Source organism: Theropithecus gelada, chromosome 5 (assembly GCF_003255815.1).
Source record: "Theropithecus gelada isolate Dixy chromosome 5, Tgel_1.0, whole genome shotgun sequence".
NCBI lineage: Eukaryota > Metazoa > Chordata > Mammalia > Primates > Cercopithecidae > Theropithecus > Theropithecus gelada.
In genome coordinates this window covers 136,346,206-136,361,632 of record NC_037672.1, presented here as the reverse complement: position 1 = coordinate 136,361,632, position 15,427 = coordinate 136,346,206, and the positions used below count along the sequence as shown (strand labels likewise).

General features: G+C 37.8%; 1 protein-coding gene across 6 annotated transcripts in view; it reads left to right on the top strand.

Annotated features, from left to right (window-relative positions):
• Positions 1 to 14,973, top strand: part of ELF2 (E74 like ETS transcription factor 2) — a 126,996-nt gene extending 112,023 nt beyond the window's left edge. For 3 of the 6 annotated variants that reach the window (XM_025385740.1, XM_025385741.1, XM_025385742.1), the window contains 5 exons: positions 515 to 688; positions 4,828 to 4,914; positions 10,772 to 10,964; positions 12,156 to 12,506; positions 13,222 to 14,973. In XM_025385740.1, the coding sequence (XP_025241525.1) occupies positions 515 to 688; positions 4,828 to 4,914; positions 10,772 to 10,964; positions 12,156 to 12,506; positions 13,222 to 13,846 (1,430 nt within the window). In that variant the 3' untranslated portion in view covers positions 13,847 to 14,973. The remainder of the gene's footprint in view (positions 1 to 514; positions 689 to 4,827; positions 4,915 to 10,771; positions 10,965 to 12,155; positions 12,507 to 13,221) is intronic. The other 3 variants (XM_025385743.1, XM_025385745.1, XM_025385744.1) reach the window with 3 other exon arrangements.
• The last annotated feature ends 454 nt before the right edge of the window (positions 14,974 to 15,427 follow it).

Below are 15,427 nucleotides of genomic sequence, written 5' to 3'. Positions count from 1 at the left end.
AATACTGAAAGGTAATATTTCTTGTCTGTAATGAGCAAGTTTTCCTTTTCATATTCTAAAATGAACTATAGGTGCTTGTGTTTTACTGAGTACATATTTACAAATCTTTGAAATTTTGAGCCACATATTACCTGTTAAAAAATAATGATGGTTAAGTGGATAGAAAGTAATTATTAACTAACTCACTATTATACTATTATTTTCAAATGCTTTCACAACTATTAGAATAATTTAGAATTTTTCTACATTGAGTTTGAAAGTATAAGTGTGAAAGAGTGGGGTGACTACTCATGGTCCTTGCTTTACCCAGAGAATTAACATTTTTCCTTTAAGTTGATCTTCCTTGCATTTATTTTCCTTGTATAGTTTAAATCATATTGAATATTCAGCAAATTAGCTCTTATCCTGCTTTGATTAATTCTTAATAAATCTCACCTCTTCTAAATATTGAACTATCCACATAAGAAATATTGATGGGGGTGGGAAATTTTAATTTTTCAACTTTTTTTTATAGTGGAAGTGTTTGTTCCTCCTTGTGTATCAACTCCAGAATTTATCCATGCTGCTATGAGGCCAGATGTCATTACAGAAACTGTAGTGGAGGTGTCAACTGAAGAGTCTGAACCAATGGATACCTCTCCTATTCCAACATCACCAGATAGCCATGAACCAATGAAAAAGAAAAAAGGTAGAGTATATTTATACATTTCTGAGAAGGCAGGTGAAAATTTTTTTCTTACCTTTTTCCTCATCAAGGGACATAGAAAATAGTATATGCTGTAGATTTAAGATTGATGTTATCTTAACTAGATATTCTCAAATAATCAACATTGAGATTTTAATTTAGTGTTTTAACATACTCATACTGTTTAAAGGAGATAGTATGTAAGGCTTGAGGATAATTGTGTGACAATGATATCTAACAGGTGTTCGACACACAGAAGACAGATCAGAGATTCCCTGCACCTTGTCTTACTCCATCTTCTCCTTGTTGATCCTTTTATGGGTACTTGGTTACTTAAAAAAAAACCACACACACACACACACACACACACACACCCCATTTTATTCTTTATTTTACAAAGTCTTGTCTTCTCTTGCTTTCATGGATATTTTTTAAAAAGCCAGGCACACCTTTAGTCCCAGCTGCTCAGGAGGTGAGAGGATTGCGTGAGCCCAGGAGTTTGAGGCCAACCTGGGCAACATAGCAAGACCCTATCTCAAAAAACCTAAATAAACAGTGAGAGAGATATATATATGTATGTCATACTGTATATATTATATATCACTTATATGCTAGATACAATATATGATACATAGTGTGATATATATACTATATATTATATATCATTTATTATGTATCATGCTGTTTTTACCTTATACCTTCTGCTTTGAAGCACTAAGAATGCTGATAGAGACTTCTGATTAGCATAAACTCACCAGTGGGTAAAGAGCATTTCCACTTACTATTTGACCCCTGCTGAAATTTCTGCTCCCCTCATCCCAATAGCACATTTTCAACATCATGAGGACATGGGCAGTGAGTCTTTTTCTGTTGAAATCAAGGGTAAAATTGGAAAGAAATGACATTCTGAGTAATTGAGTACTCACCTAATTCTCCTTTCTTCTCTAACTCTTCACATTTTAGAGTAAAATAAAGGTAAAAATAAAGGTGCATTTGAAATAATGTTATTTCCTTTTATTCATTAAATATAGTGTTTCAGATTGCCACAGTGTGTACCATTCTGTGGTCATTGTTGTAAGGGAGATGAGAATAAGACAGTGTCTTCCCACTTGCAATACATATAGATTATATGCATCTCGAGAGAGGTATACATGAGAGAATTTAGGAGGAAGAATTACTTCCTGATGTAATCATTTAAAAACAAAAGGCATACATATAAATAGCCTTATTTACCCACTGCCTGCTATAGCACTTGGCTGGTTGCATCCAATGAGAGCTGTCACAAAATACTTAAGAAATGTTTGTTTAGATTTAATGCTGGGCACGATGGCTCATGCCTGTAATCCCAGCACTTTGGGGGTCTCAGGTGGGCAGATCACTTGAGGTCAGGAGTTCATGACCAGCCTGGTCAACATGATGAAACCCTGTCTCTACTAAAAATGCAAAAATTAGCAGGCTGTGGTGTTACATGCCTATAGTCCTAGCTATTCGGGAGGCTGAGGCAGAAGAATCGCTTGAACCCGAGAGGTGGAGGTTGTAGTGAGCTGAGATTGCACCAGTGCACTGCAGCCTGGGTGACAGAGTAAGACTCTGTTTCAAAAAAAAAAAAAAACCACACACATTTAAAGGAAGATGGAAAAGACCATGAAAAACGGGCCGTGTTGGGAGCCAGGATATGTGATATTCTATAAACCAGGAAATACTCTGCCAATTTAATAACAATTTTATTTATTTCTGTGAAAGCTCTTAATGACCATTTAAAAATTACAAGCCTGGGTGTGGTGGCTCACGCCTATAATTCCAGCACTTTGGGAGGCTGAGGCAGGAGGATTGTTTGAGCTCAGGAGTTTAAGACCAGCCTGAGCAACATAGTGAGACTTCATCTCGAGGAATTAAAAAAAATTAGCCAGGTATGGTGGCACATGCTTGTAGTCCTAGCTACTCGGGAGGCTGAGGCAGGAGGATCGCTTAAGCCTGGGAGGCTACAGTGAGCCATAATCGTGCCACTGCATTCCAGCCTGGGTGACAGAGTGAGACCCTGTCTCAAAGAAAAAAAAAAATACATGTAACCATTCTGTCTGTACTTATTACCGTAAGGGAGACAATGAAGAGTAAGAGCATCATTATTTATATTTTTGTGGTTAAGTACATTTGGGATATGCAAACTTAGATAGGTTATTTTTTAATAGCAGTCCCTCTTTTTATTTTGAGATCCTTTAATATACTAATGTACATTGTGGATCTTGCTATCTTCCAAGAGAAGATAGCGTATGGTGTTCTAAAAGTTAATATGAATATAGAACCCATTTTCCTACGGAGGTAATTTATTAAGGAACATGACTTTGGACGTGCAGCTTTATGAGAAAATAAATTAAACCTTTTTGCACTAACTTTACTAAATTGGGCTTTTGTGCTAGAATTTAGGAGATGCTGAAGATGTTAGTTTTATTACTGTCTGATTCATATGTATAAATATTATTTAAATTGAGTAATTAAATTGTATTCTAACAGAGACCAGTGAACTTTCTGTTTTATTTTTTGTTACAAACAGACTTCTTGATTAGAATTACCAGAATTCTAAAGTATATCTGTGCATTTTGAAATACAGATGTTCAGATGCTTTAATTAGTTCTTTATATAATTAATTATATAGATTAATATAATTAATTTAATGTTTCCTATTGAAGAATAGAGTGACATCAGAAATCTCAGATGTAGAACAATCACCAAATCAGTAATAATATATTTGATTGTGTCTGTAATCCAGCACTTTGGGAGGCTGAGGCGGGCAGATTGCCTGAGCTCAGGAGTTCAAGATCAGCCTGGGCAACATGGTAAAACCCGTCTCTACAAGAAATATAAAAATTAGCCGGGCGTGGTGGTGCATGACTTAGTCCCAGCTACTTAGGGGGCTGAGGCGGGAGGATTGCTTGAACCCAGGCTGTAGTGAGCCATGTTCGCACCACTGCTCTCCAGTCTGGGTGACAGAGTGAGACTCCATCTCTTAAAAAAAAAAGTGTGTGTGTGTATATATATATATATATTTGATTTTAAAATACAGCATACTTACGTATTTCCAGTTTATTTCTTGAGTCTGCCTCTCACCTGCCAGTGTTCATCCATCTGTGCTCAGGATTGAATGTAGCTCATTCAGGCTTAATCCTCTTTTGTGTAGAAAAATATATAGCCCTTATTTTTTCTATTCATTGTGGATGCTAGTCTATCTGAGAGAGCCTTATGGCAAAAATGAGGAGGAACAAAAGGGAAGGACACAAACCTTTATTAGACATAAAAAGCACTTGGAAGTTTTTTTACCCTTGTAATGTATCTGCATGTGGAAGTGGGGAAATTGAAACACTTATGCTTACATTCTGGTGAATTAACTGATCCAGAGCAGTAGAGAGTGTTTGTTGTTTTTTACTTTTCCTCATTTGAGTTCAAAGAGCTTTGCAAATTATCAGATCTTCTGCAATAAGTTGCTAAAGCTGTTTCTCCCAATCCTATAGAACAGAAAACAAATTAAGTTTTTACTAGGATTTGTTTCTATTGCTACACTAATATAAAAGGTTGGCAAGGCCATGTATGGTGGCTCATGCCTGTAATCCTAGCACTTTGGGAGGCCAGGGCGGACGGATCACGATGTCAGGAGATCGAGACCATCTGGCTAATATGGTGAAACCCTGTCTCTACTAAAAATACAAAAAATTGGCTGGGTGTGGTAGCAGGCGCCTGTAGTCCCAGCTACTTGGGAGACTGAGGCAGGAGAATTGCTTGAACCTGGGAGGCAGAGGTTGCAGTGAGCCGAGATCGTGCCACTGCACTCCAGCCTGGGCGACAGAGCAAGACTCCATCTCAAAAAAAAAAGAAAAAAAAAAAAAGATTGGCAAATCAAGGCTCTGACCAATGTATATGGCAATCGAGGCTCTGCCAATGTGTATGACAGAGATTACTACTTACTGCTGTAATCTAAAATACAGAAGTGTTTTTAGTACTCCTTTTAGAAGCAGCTTTTCATACAGAGTATATTTATCTACAAATTAGTGTCCATTTAAATGAATAATGTGTAATCAGAAAGTCTGTTAATCATGCCTCTCATATTTTTCTTGTTTTCAACGTATGGTTTCAATATCTTATTTTTTCAGTTGGCCGTAAACCAAAGACCCAGCAATCACCAATTTCCAATGGGTCTCCTGAGTTAGGTATAAAGAAGAAACCGAGAGAAGGAAAAGGTAATGTGGGGAGGGTTGCTTTGGAAGTGAGATGATTTTTTTTCAGTTAGGTGACATTTTTGCATTTGTAAGAAAATTATTTCTAGTACATGCACATATGAGAATACTGTCGTTGGTAATAGTTCTTAATAAGGGATGTATCAGCATCATGGGGGGAGCTTTTTCAAAATACCTTTGCCTAGTTCCTACACCACAGAGATTGTGTAGCCATAGTTATATCATGGGGGATATAGGGACTTTTGGAAGAGTCCTGAGGAAGTCTGATACGTATTCTCCTTAACCATTGACTTAGGGGATATGTGTATGTATAATAGCACCCATCCTCATACATAGGTACCCATAATTCAAAGGGGTTTACAACTAAGCCTTGTTTCTAATAGATAATTTCTTTCTTTTATTATTTTTGTGAGACAGTGTCTTGCTGTGTTGCCCAGGCTGGTGTGTGGTGGTGTGAACATGGCTTACTGCAGCCTTGACCTCTTGAGCTTAAGCAATCTTCCTGCCTTGCCTTCTGAATTGCTGGGACCACAGGCGCATGCCACTCTCCCTGGCTAATTTTTTTTTTATTTTTAATTTTTTTTAGTTTTTTGTAGAGATGAGGTCTTACTATGTCATCCAGGCAGGTCTTAAACTCCTAGGCTCAAGTGATCCTTCCGCCTCAGCCTCTGAAAGTGCTGGGACTACAGGCATGAGCCACTGCACCTAGCCTGATACATAACTTCTTTTTTTTTTTTTTTTTTTTTTGAGACGGAGTCTCTCTCTGTCGCCCAGGGTGGAGTGCAATGGCCGGATCTCAGCTCACTGGAAGCTCCGCCTCCCGGGTTCACGCCATTCTCCTGCCTCAGCCTCCTACAGGCGCCTGCCACCACGCCCAGCTAGTTTTTTGTATTTTTTTTAGTAGAGACGGGGTTTCACCGTGTTAGCCAGGATGGTCTCGATCTCCTGACCTCGTGATCCGCCCGTCTCGGCCTCCCAAAGTGCTGGGATTACAGGCTTGAGCCACCACGCCCGGCCCTCATAACTTCTTAACTGTTTAGAAGCAATGCAAGAATTCAAGGCGAGCTAAATTTTAATTTTCCAGTCAACAAATTTCAGTCACATTAGTTACAATTTAGAACAAAACCATGCTTATTTGCTTATTTATTGACTTACTTTTACAGACAGGGCTGGAATGCAGTGGCGTGACGGTAGCTCACTGCAGCCTTGTACTACTCTGCTTATAGCCTCCCAAGTAGCTGGGACTACATGCACACACCACCGCACCCAGCTAATTTTTTTTATTTGTTTTTTTAAGAGATGGGGTCTCATGCTTTGTTGCCCAGGCAGGTCTCGAACTCCTGGCTTCAAGAGATCCTCCAGCCTCACACTCCCAGAGTGCTGAGATTATAAGCATGAGCCACTGCCCCTTGTCTATTTTTGCTTTAGAATTCGTGTATCCTGATTAAAGATAAAAACAGCACCAAATCTCCCCCATTCTGTGCTTTCTTAATTTGTCGAATAAGATGATTTCAAGTGACATTTCTTTTTAATATTATTTTTATTACTTTTTTATTACCTTTTTTTAAATTTTATTTTAAAATCTTCTGTAGAAACAGGATGTCCCTATTTTGCCCTGGCCTCAAGCGATCCTCCCATATTGGCCTCCCAAAATGTTGGGATTATAGGCATGAGCCACCACACCTGGCCTTTAATTTTATTGTCACTCAGATTCTGACAGATAAAGTGTCATTTCAGTAGTGGTTTTAGGTGTGTTCTGTCTGCCAGTCTGATAACCAAAAATTTATCACTTTCATGAATAAGTGTTTTCAGACCAATATTCAATAGTTGGATAAATTTTACATTAATGTATTTAAATTTATTCTGTCCTTATCGGGTGGTTTGACTTAATAATTTTAAATAATTAAAACAGAAATTAAGTCTAGTTAAAAAAAATTGTCTCCAGTAAGCCTTCCAAGAAATTTGGTATTTCGATAGGCCAAAAAAAAACAACAAAAAAGTGACATTGAACACTTATTCAGGAACTGGTGACCCAGTTTGGGGGAGGCTGAGGATACTTTTCTTACCTCCTTGTTTGTCTTTGGTTGTTGTACACTTCTAACATCTTAGGTTTCCTCTTTTAATTTATATTGAAAACTTTAAAAGTTAACATAGCAGTAAATATTAGAAAACTAAACTATAAATATACAGTTATTACTATTATCTTTTAAATAATTCTTATCCTCAGTGGTATCACTTATACTCGAACATCTTTTGCTTAAGACTGGAGAAAAAGTCTGTGACCAGTTTTTACCAATTTAAATCATATCTCATTACAATTTCAGTCTTAATACGTATTAAGTTTGAGGCAGTGTGTTATAATGTAATTAATTAAAGCTATTACAGTCAAACCTATATTCAAAATCCAGCCAGTGTTTTTTCTTTTGTAAAATTATGATAATAATGTTTGTCATAGGCAAATTCCTTGTTACCTGGTAAAGAAAGCTTCTCTTTCTGAATCCTGTTTTCCCTAAAATCAGAAATAGAATTTTTAATAATTTTTTTCTTTAGAGATAGGGTCTCACTCTTGTCACCCAGGCTGGAATACAGTGACATGATCATGACTCACTGCAGCCTCAACCTCCCAGGCTCAAGTATTCTTCTGCCTCAGCCTCAAGTAGCTAGGACCACAGGCACATACCACCATGTCTGGCTAATTTTAAAATTTTTTGTAGAGACGGGTCCCCCTATGTTGCCTAGGCTATTCTCATACTCCTAGGCTCAAGTGATCCTTCAGCCTTGGCCTCCTTAGAATTGTTCATTTTAACTTGGGGATGGCAACGTGGGTGCAGTGAGTATTTAAAGATAATCTGAGGGGTTTTGATGAGTTTAATTCAAAACATGGAAACATTCAGATATCTTATGTGCAAGGCATTGTCTATATTATACAAAAATTTCTTCCAGATAAAATCTTTACTCACACTTACTACTATGTGAACAAAATAAAAATGCCCCAGCTACACATTTTTATGTAACTGAAGATTATACATGGTTTATTTTAATAGTTTTTAGGTAGTGATGCTGATGTAATAGAATCCTAGAGATACAAATGTAACATTGTGAAGTTGAAAGTCAGCTTTTTTTTTTTTTTTTTGAGATGGATTTTAGCTCTTGTTGCCCAGCCTGGAGTGCAATGGCGCGATCTCAGTTCACCGCAACCTCTGCCTCCTGGGGTCAAGCGATTCTGCTGCCTCAGCCTCCCGAGTAGCTGGGATTACAGGCATGTGGCACCACACCTGGCTAATTTTTATAGTTTTAGTAGAGATGGGGTTTCTCCATGTTGGTCAGGCTGGTCTCAAACTCCCGACCTCAGGTGATCCGCCCACCTTGGCCTCCCAAAGTGCTGGATTACAGGTGAGAGTCACCACGCCTGGCCGAAGGTCAGCTTTTTTAGGTCAACAGATGCATAATGGGCTCAACTGTGCGTTATTAATGAATTTACTGGATTTTCAGGGAAAGCTACAGTGAAAGTGAAATGCCAGAGAAAAAACATCAGTATTTTGATTGAAGGTGTTGGGGTAGTGGTGGCCGTTTCGGGACTCTTTTCTCTTCTTCTTTTTTTCTTGAGATGGAGTCTCGTTCTGTTGCTCAGGCTGGAGTGCAGTGGCGTGATCTTTGCTCACTGCAACATCCGCCTCCCGGGTTCAAGTGATTCTCCTGCCTTTGCCTCGCAAGTAGCTGGGATTACAGGCACCTGCCATCATGTCTGGCTAATTTTTGTATTTTTGTAGAGATAGGGTTTCACCATGTTGGCCAGGCTGGTCATGAACTCCTGACCTCAGGTGATCTGCCCACCTTGGCCTCCCAAAGTGCTGGGATTACAGGCGTGAGCCACCGTGCCCAGCCTTCTGTTCTTCTATTAATAAGAACTTGGCATCTGGAGGTTATGAAGGGAATAAAATAAAAACAACCTGAAAAGCCTCTTGTCATGACTGCTGCCCACTACTCTCCCCTCCTTAATAAGGGAAAAAAGAGTGTGATACTTTCTTCCTTTTGGGATTAATTTTTTTATTTTACTTACCCAGATTCCTTTTCGTTCTTTTATGCACATCCTAGCCATCTTCCAAGACTTCATGATGGCCTCTTAGTCCACTTTATTTTCACTCCTGGAATCCCACAGACATTATTTTCTATGATTACTTGGGATATAGTTAATTATGCATTGCTTTGTGATAGACCTTATATTGTTTCAAATTGTTATTTATTTCTTGCATTGTTGTTTAACTTGTCATCTACTTTCTTTTCCCTTCTCAACTAAATTATAAATTCCTTGAGGCAGGGACCAGGTTTTAAATTCATCTCCTTAAGCATGATGTGTGATGAATAAGCATTTTGTTCTGCAGAAATATTCTAATATTTCCTCATTTTAAAATTTTTCTAGCAGTGTGATCCAGAGCTAATGTTATAGTTAACATTTGATGAATACTTGACTAGTTTTAGGGAATTACCATATTTTTCCATTTTAGGACCTCAGATTTTAAGATATAAGTATAGACAATGAAATCCTTTAAATATTATCTTCCGTCTACTGGGTGTAATCAGTAGAAAGTGATTAGAAATTTTTTTTTAAATCTGTTTTTAGAGGCAGTAATGTTCTTTTTTTTTTTCTTTTTCCTGAGACAGAGTTTCACTGTGTCACCCAGGCTGGAGTACAGTAGTGCGATCTCAGCTCACTGTAACCTCTGCTTCCTGGGTTCAAGCGATTCTCATGCCTCAGCCTCCCAAGTAACTGGGATTACAGGTGCACGCCACCATGCTCAGCTAATTTTTATACTTTTATTAGAGATGGGGTTTCACCATGTTAGCCAGGCTGGTCTCGAACTCCTGACCTCAGGTGATACGCCCGCCTCCCAGTCTCCCAAAGTGCTGGGATTACAGGCGTGAGCCACCACATCCAGCCAACAGTAAAGTTCTTTGCTATCAAGTCTTAATTGACTGGTAGTACAGAGGAAAATGATAAGAAAATGCTTAAAGGTTTGAGGGTAGTTTGCACTTATAATATATATACCTCAGAGTTCATGCCTGTAGGTGAATCAAAGAAAAGTAAGTTTCTTACAAAAAGATCCTAGGTCTGATGCCTAAAAGTTTTACACATTTCATTGCATTTTGCTTGCCTATCCAACAAAATTACTAAGTACCTTTTGATGAATTTTGATCATGGAATTTAGGCTTATATGATAAACAAAGGTGTAAACAAATTTATTTTATTCAGAGTTTAAATCTGTATAAACTAATAAACTTGATTCTGTTTAATTCAGGTTAACTTTGCCTAAGCAATTATGCCTTTGCCTTTACTGAACTCAAAATCTAGGATAGGGTGATATGTAATGTACAAACGCCAGAATCTGTATTTTAGCATCGTAACTGTAAGCATACGTAGGGGATACCATTTTTTAAAAGTAGAAACAGGCTGGACGCAGTGGCTCACGCCTGTAATCCCAGAATTTGGGGAGCCTAGGCGGGCGGATCACCTGAGGTCAGGAGTTCAAGACCAGCCTGGCAAACATGGTGAAACCCTGTCTCTACTAAAAATACAAAAATTAGCCCGGTGTGGTGGAATGTGTCTGTAATCCGAGCTACTCGGGAGGCTGAGGCAGGAGAATTGCTTGAACCTGGGAGGTGGAGGTTGCAGCGAGCCGACGTTGTGCCACTGCACTCCAGCCTAGATGACAGAGCAAGTCTCCGTCTCCAAAAAAAAAAAATGTAGAAACAAGTATATTCAGGATTTTTAAGTTACGATGAAGGACACTTTATTTGCTTTTAATTATGTATTTAATTATGTTAATGAATTTGTAATCAATGTCTGTCATTGTTTTTAAAGGAAACACAACCTATTTGTGGGAGTTTCTTTTAGATCTACTTCAAGATAAAAATACTTGTCCCAGGTATATTAAATGGACTCAGAGAGAAAAAGGCATATTCAAGCTGGTGGATTCAAAGGCTGTCTCTAAGCTTTGGGGAAAGCATAAGAACAAACCAGACATGAACTATGAAACCATGGGACGAGCTTTGAGGTAAAAATGCAAATGAGCTAATATTCACACAAAATTTATGTATTTCTTTATATTGTCTATTAGCTGTTTAAAGAGAAGCTGAAAATCCTTTACAACTTTTAACTTTGGGGGATATTCTAGAGGAGCATCTTAGATTTGGAAGTAGATGGGGAGATAGGAGTTTAGTCTACATGCTTATAATTTTAACATAATTGGAAAATTCATTTTTGCAGAAAATGTGCTTTTGTACTTAGGACTATTTCTTAATAGAAATTGTGAAGTTGTAGGCTTAAAAAAAATTAAGCCTAAACAAATTATGGTTCCTAAAGTTAATTTGTATTTTAGTTTTTAGGAGTTTGTCATAAATGGATTTATGTTGATAGGAAAATTTAAGTTTTATCAGTTTGGCCGGGCATGGTGGCTCATGCCTATAATCCCAGCACTTTGGGAGGCTGAGGCGGGCGGATCACTTGAGGTCAGGAATTCAAGACCAGCCTGGCCAACGTGGGGAAACCCCATCTCTACTAAAAATACAAAAATTAGTCGGGTGTGGTGGTGCTCGCCTGTAATCCCAGCTATTCAGGAGGCTGAGGTAAGAGAATCGCTTGAACCCAGGAAGCAGAGGTTGCAGTGAGCCAAGATTGTGCCATTGCACTCCAGCCTGGGCGACAGAACGAGACTCCATCTCAAAAAAAAAAAAAAAAGAATTATCAGTTTGATAAACCCACAAAATTCTTTCATTGGAAAGTACATGGCTTCTTCTAATTAAAGGTGTTTTTAAGTGAACACATGGTTTATGTGACAGTATTCGCAAATCTCTACTAAGTTTAAGTGTGGCTTAGATAATTTTTCCAGTAATATCAGTTTGTTTTTATAACCTATCTAAATCAGAAAAGAATTTCTACCAGTGTCAGTGTAGTAAAATACTCAATGGTAAGGTAAATTATTTCTTTTAAGAAAACGAATGAACTTTCAGCTACTTTATAGATCTTAAGTTGGTAGGACCTTGGCGCCAGGTTCCAACCTGATTCCTACTCTAAATTTGTAACCTTTTGAGCAGTCTAGGCAGTAAGAGTTTGTTTTTTTCTCATCTGTTATTAGGGATAAGGGAATGTTTCTGTTAGTATGCACTGTACATAGTGTTTTTGGTGGGGGTAGAGTGGGGTGGAGAAATAATATACTTGATTCATTTGGTACATTTTCCCCTTACAGATACTACTACCAAAGGGGAATTCTTGCAAAGGTTGAAGGACAGAGGCTTGTATATCAGTTCAAGGATATGCCCAAAAACATAGTGGTCATAGATGATGACAAAAGTGAAACCTGTAATGAAGATTTAGCAGGAGCTACTGATGAAAAATCATTAGAACGAGTGTCACTGTCTGCAGAAAGTCTCCTGAAAGCAGCATCGTCTGTTCGCAGTGGAAAAAATTCATCCCCTATAAACTGCTCCAGAGCAGAGAAGGGTGTCGCTAGAGTTGTGAATATCACTTCCCCTGGGCACGATGCTTCATCCAGGTCTCCTACTACCAATGCATCTGTGTCAGCAACAGCAGCTCCAAGGTAAGTGAGGCAAACCATTATGTATTTACTTTTTTAAAAAGTCTCCTTGGTGAAAGCGAAATGTCCCTTTGCTTAATATTAGTGTTCTAAGAACCCAGTGTTGTCAGGACTTTGAAAAGTGCTTGATATTTTAATTATATTTTTTATTGTTGTTAAAGTAGATGTCTTGCTGGGTTCAGTGGCTCACGCCTATAATCCTAGCACTTTGGGAGGCCAAGGCAGGAGGATTGCTTGAGGACAGGAGGTCAACACAAGCTTTGGCAACATAGACCTCCTCTCTATAAAATAAAAATAAAAAATTGCTGAGCATGGTGTCACATACCTGTAGTCCTAACTACTTAGGAAGCTAAGGCAGAAGAATCACTTGAGCTTAGGATTTGGAGGTTGTAGTAAGCTAAGATTGCACCGCTGTACTCCAGCCTAGGCAGCAGACCGAGACCTTATCTCAAACAACAACAACAAAAAAAGTAGATGTCTTAAATTACCTGAATTGGTTTTTATGGTTTTATAGATGGAGCTTAATGTAGGCTTTAGTTTTTAAAATATATTTGTGTCATGGTATGTTTGTGTCAGACATCAGGAATTGCCAGTATCTCTGTAAAATTTGGGAGCACTAGTTTTACACATTTTGGATTTGTATTCATCTTTTACTCAGGAGACCTATTTTCTCATTTGGCATTAAATATAATCAGCTTTTTTCTTTCTAATGTACTAGGACAGTTCGTGTGGCAATGCAGGTACCTGTTGTAATGACATCATTGGGTCAGAAAATTTCAACTGTGGCAGTTCAGTCAGTTAATGCAGGTGCACCATTAATAACCAGCACTAGTCCAACAACAGCGACCTCTCCAAAGGTAGTCATTCAGACAATCCCTACTGTGATGCCAGCTTCTACTGAAAATGGAGACAAAATCACCATGCAGCCTGCCAAAATTATTACCATCCCAGCTACACAGCTTGCACAGTGTCAACTGCAGACAAAGTCAAATCTGACTGGATCAGGAAGCATTAACATTGTTGGAACCCCATTGGCTGTGAGAGCACTTACCCCTGTTTCAATAGCTCATGGTACACCTGTAATGAGACTATCAATGCCTACTCAGCAGGCATCTGGCCAGACTCCTCCTCGAGTTATCAGTGCAGTCATAAAGGGGCCAGAGGTTAAATCGGAAGCAGTGGCAAAAAAGCAAGAACATGATGTGAAAACTTTGCAGCTAGTAGAAGAAAAACCGGCAGATGGAAATAAGACAGTGACCCACGTAGTGGTTGTCAGTGCGCCTTCAGCTATTGCCCTTCCTGTAACTATGAAAACAGAAGGACTAGTGACATGTGAGAAATAAAATAGCAGCTCCACCGTGGACTTCAGGCTGTTAGTGGCAGTACTGACATAAACATTTGCAAGGGAAGTCATCAAGAAAAGTCAAAGAAGACTTTAAAACATTTTTAATGCATATACGAAAACAATCAGACTTACTGGAAATAAATTACCTATCCCATGTTTCAGTGGGAAATGAACTACATATTGAGATGCTGACAGAAAACTGCCTCTTACAGTAGGAAACAACTGAACCCATCAATAAGAAAAAGGATTGAAAGGGACCAAGCAGCTCACTACGATATCAAGTTACACTAAGACTTGGAACACTAACATTCTGTAAGAGGTTATATAGTTTTCAGTGGGAGGGGTTGGGATGGGTGATCTTATTGTTACATATAGCAATTTTTGATGCATTTTATATGCATACCAGCAATTATTACTGTGTTCGCACAGTTCTCACTTAACTGGTGCTATGTGAAGACTCTGCTAATATAGGTATTTTAGAATGTGAATTGAAGAATGGATCCCAAAAACTTCAGAAAGAGGATAGCAAAAAAAGATCTAGTGCGATTTTTTATATATATATATATATATATACACACACACATATATATATATCATATAGCTTAAGCTGATTTAAAACAAAGGCCTTAGACTAATTTTCGGTTTTCTTTCTTGAAATAAGCTAATGGCTTGTTTGTGTAAAGCTTTTTTATTAAAAGAAAAATTTTAAAAATCTTGTACCTAGCACAGTATTGTTATAGAATTTACATGTAACATTTTATATGGTAGTTTAAGTCTGTCAGTTTCTTAATTGTGGACAGATTAACAGTTGGCTCTGGCCTTTTGCTGTAACATGCCTGTGTCACTCAGCCCTGGCATTTGTGCAGACATATCATTTTCAGTTCTGCTGTCACTTGGAAGTTCAGGCTCAGCATGAATTTTTGTCAGGTAGCTCTAATACCTGGAGTTTTCTTTCTTTCTTTCTTTTTTTTTTCAGTTGAAGTTTATGAGGGAAATACCAGTGTTCAGATTTGAACTATAATAGTTTGTATATTCAACATTTGAAGTATATTCTATTTTGTTGTACTCTTGTTTCAAAGTGTATTCAAGTAGGTTTTCTGAAATATAGAAATGAAATTTATCTTCTGTTTTGGTCTCTGGTGATATTTTTAACAATATTTAAAAGCCAGCATAGACATGTTTTAGTTAAGAAGTGATAAAATATCTCTATTTCTCCTTCCCAACTACTGCATGAAGAAATTCTACTTCTGTTTTGTTCCATTATATTAATATTTGGCAAATACCTGCATGTTGCCAGTTTCTTTCTAGTTGTAATGATGAACTATAATGTTCTGCTTAACATAATGAATTTAGTATTTTAGTTGTCTGCACTTAAAGAATTTATATTTATAAAACACTTCAAACCATTTGTTTCACAATCAGACCTTTTGTGGATAAAAAGAACAATTACTCTTCTAGTCCTTTTACAGATTAGGAAGTTAAGGTATCTGAAGGATTATATAAACTATGTAATTTCACTACTGTCTGTCACTACATATCTTTTTTTTTTTTTTTTTTTTTTTTTTTTTTTAAAGGTTTG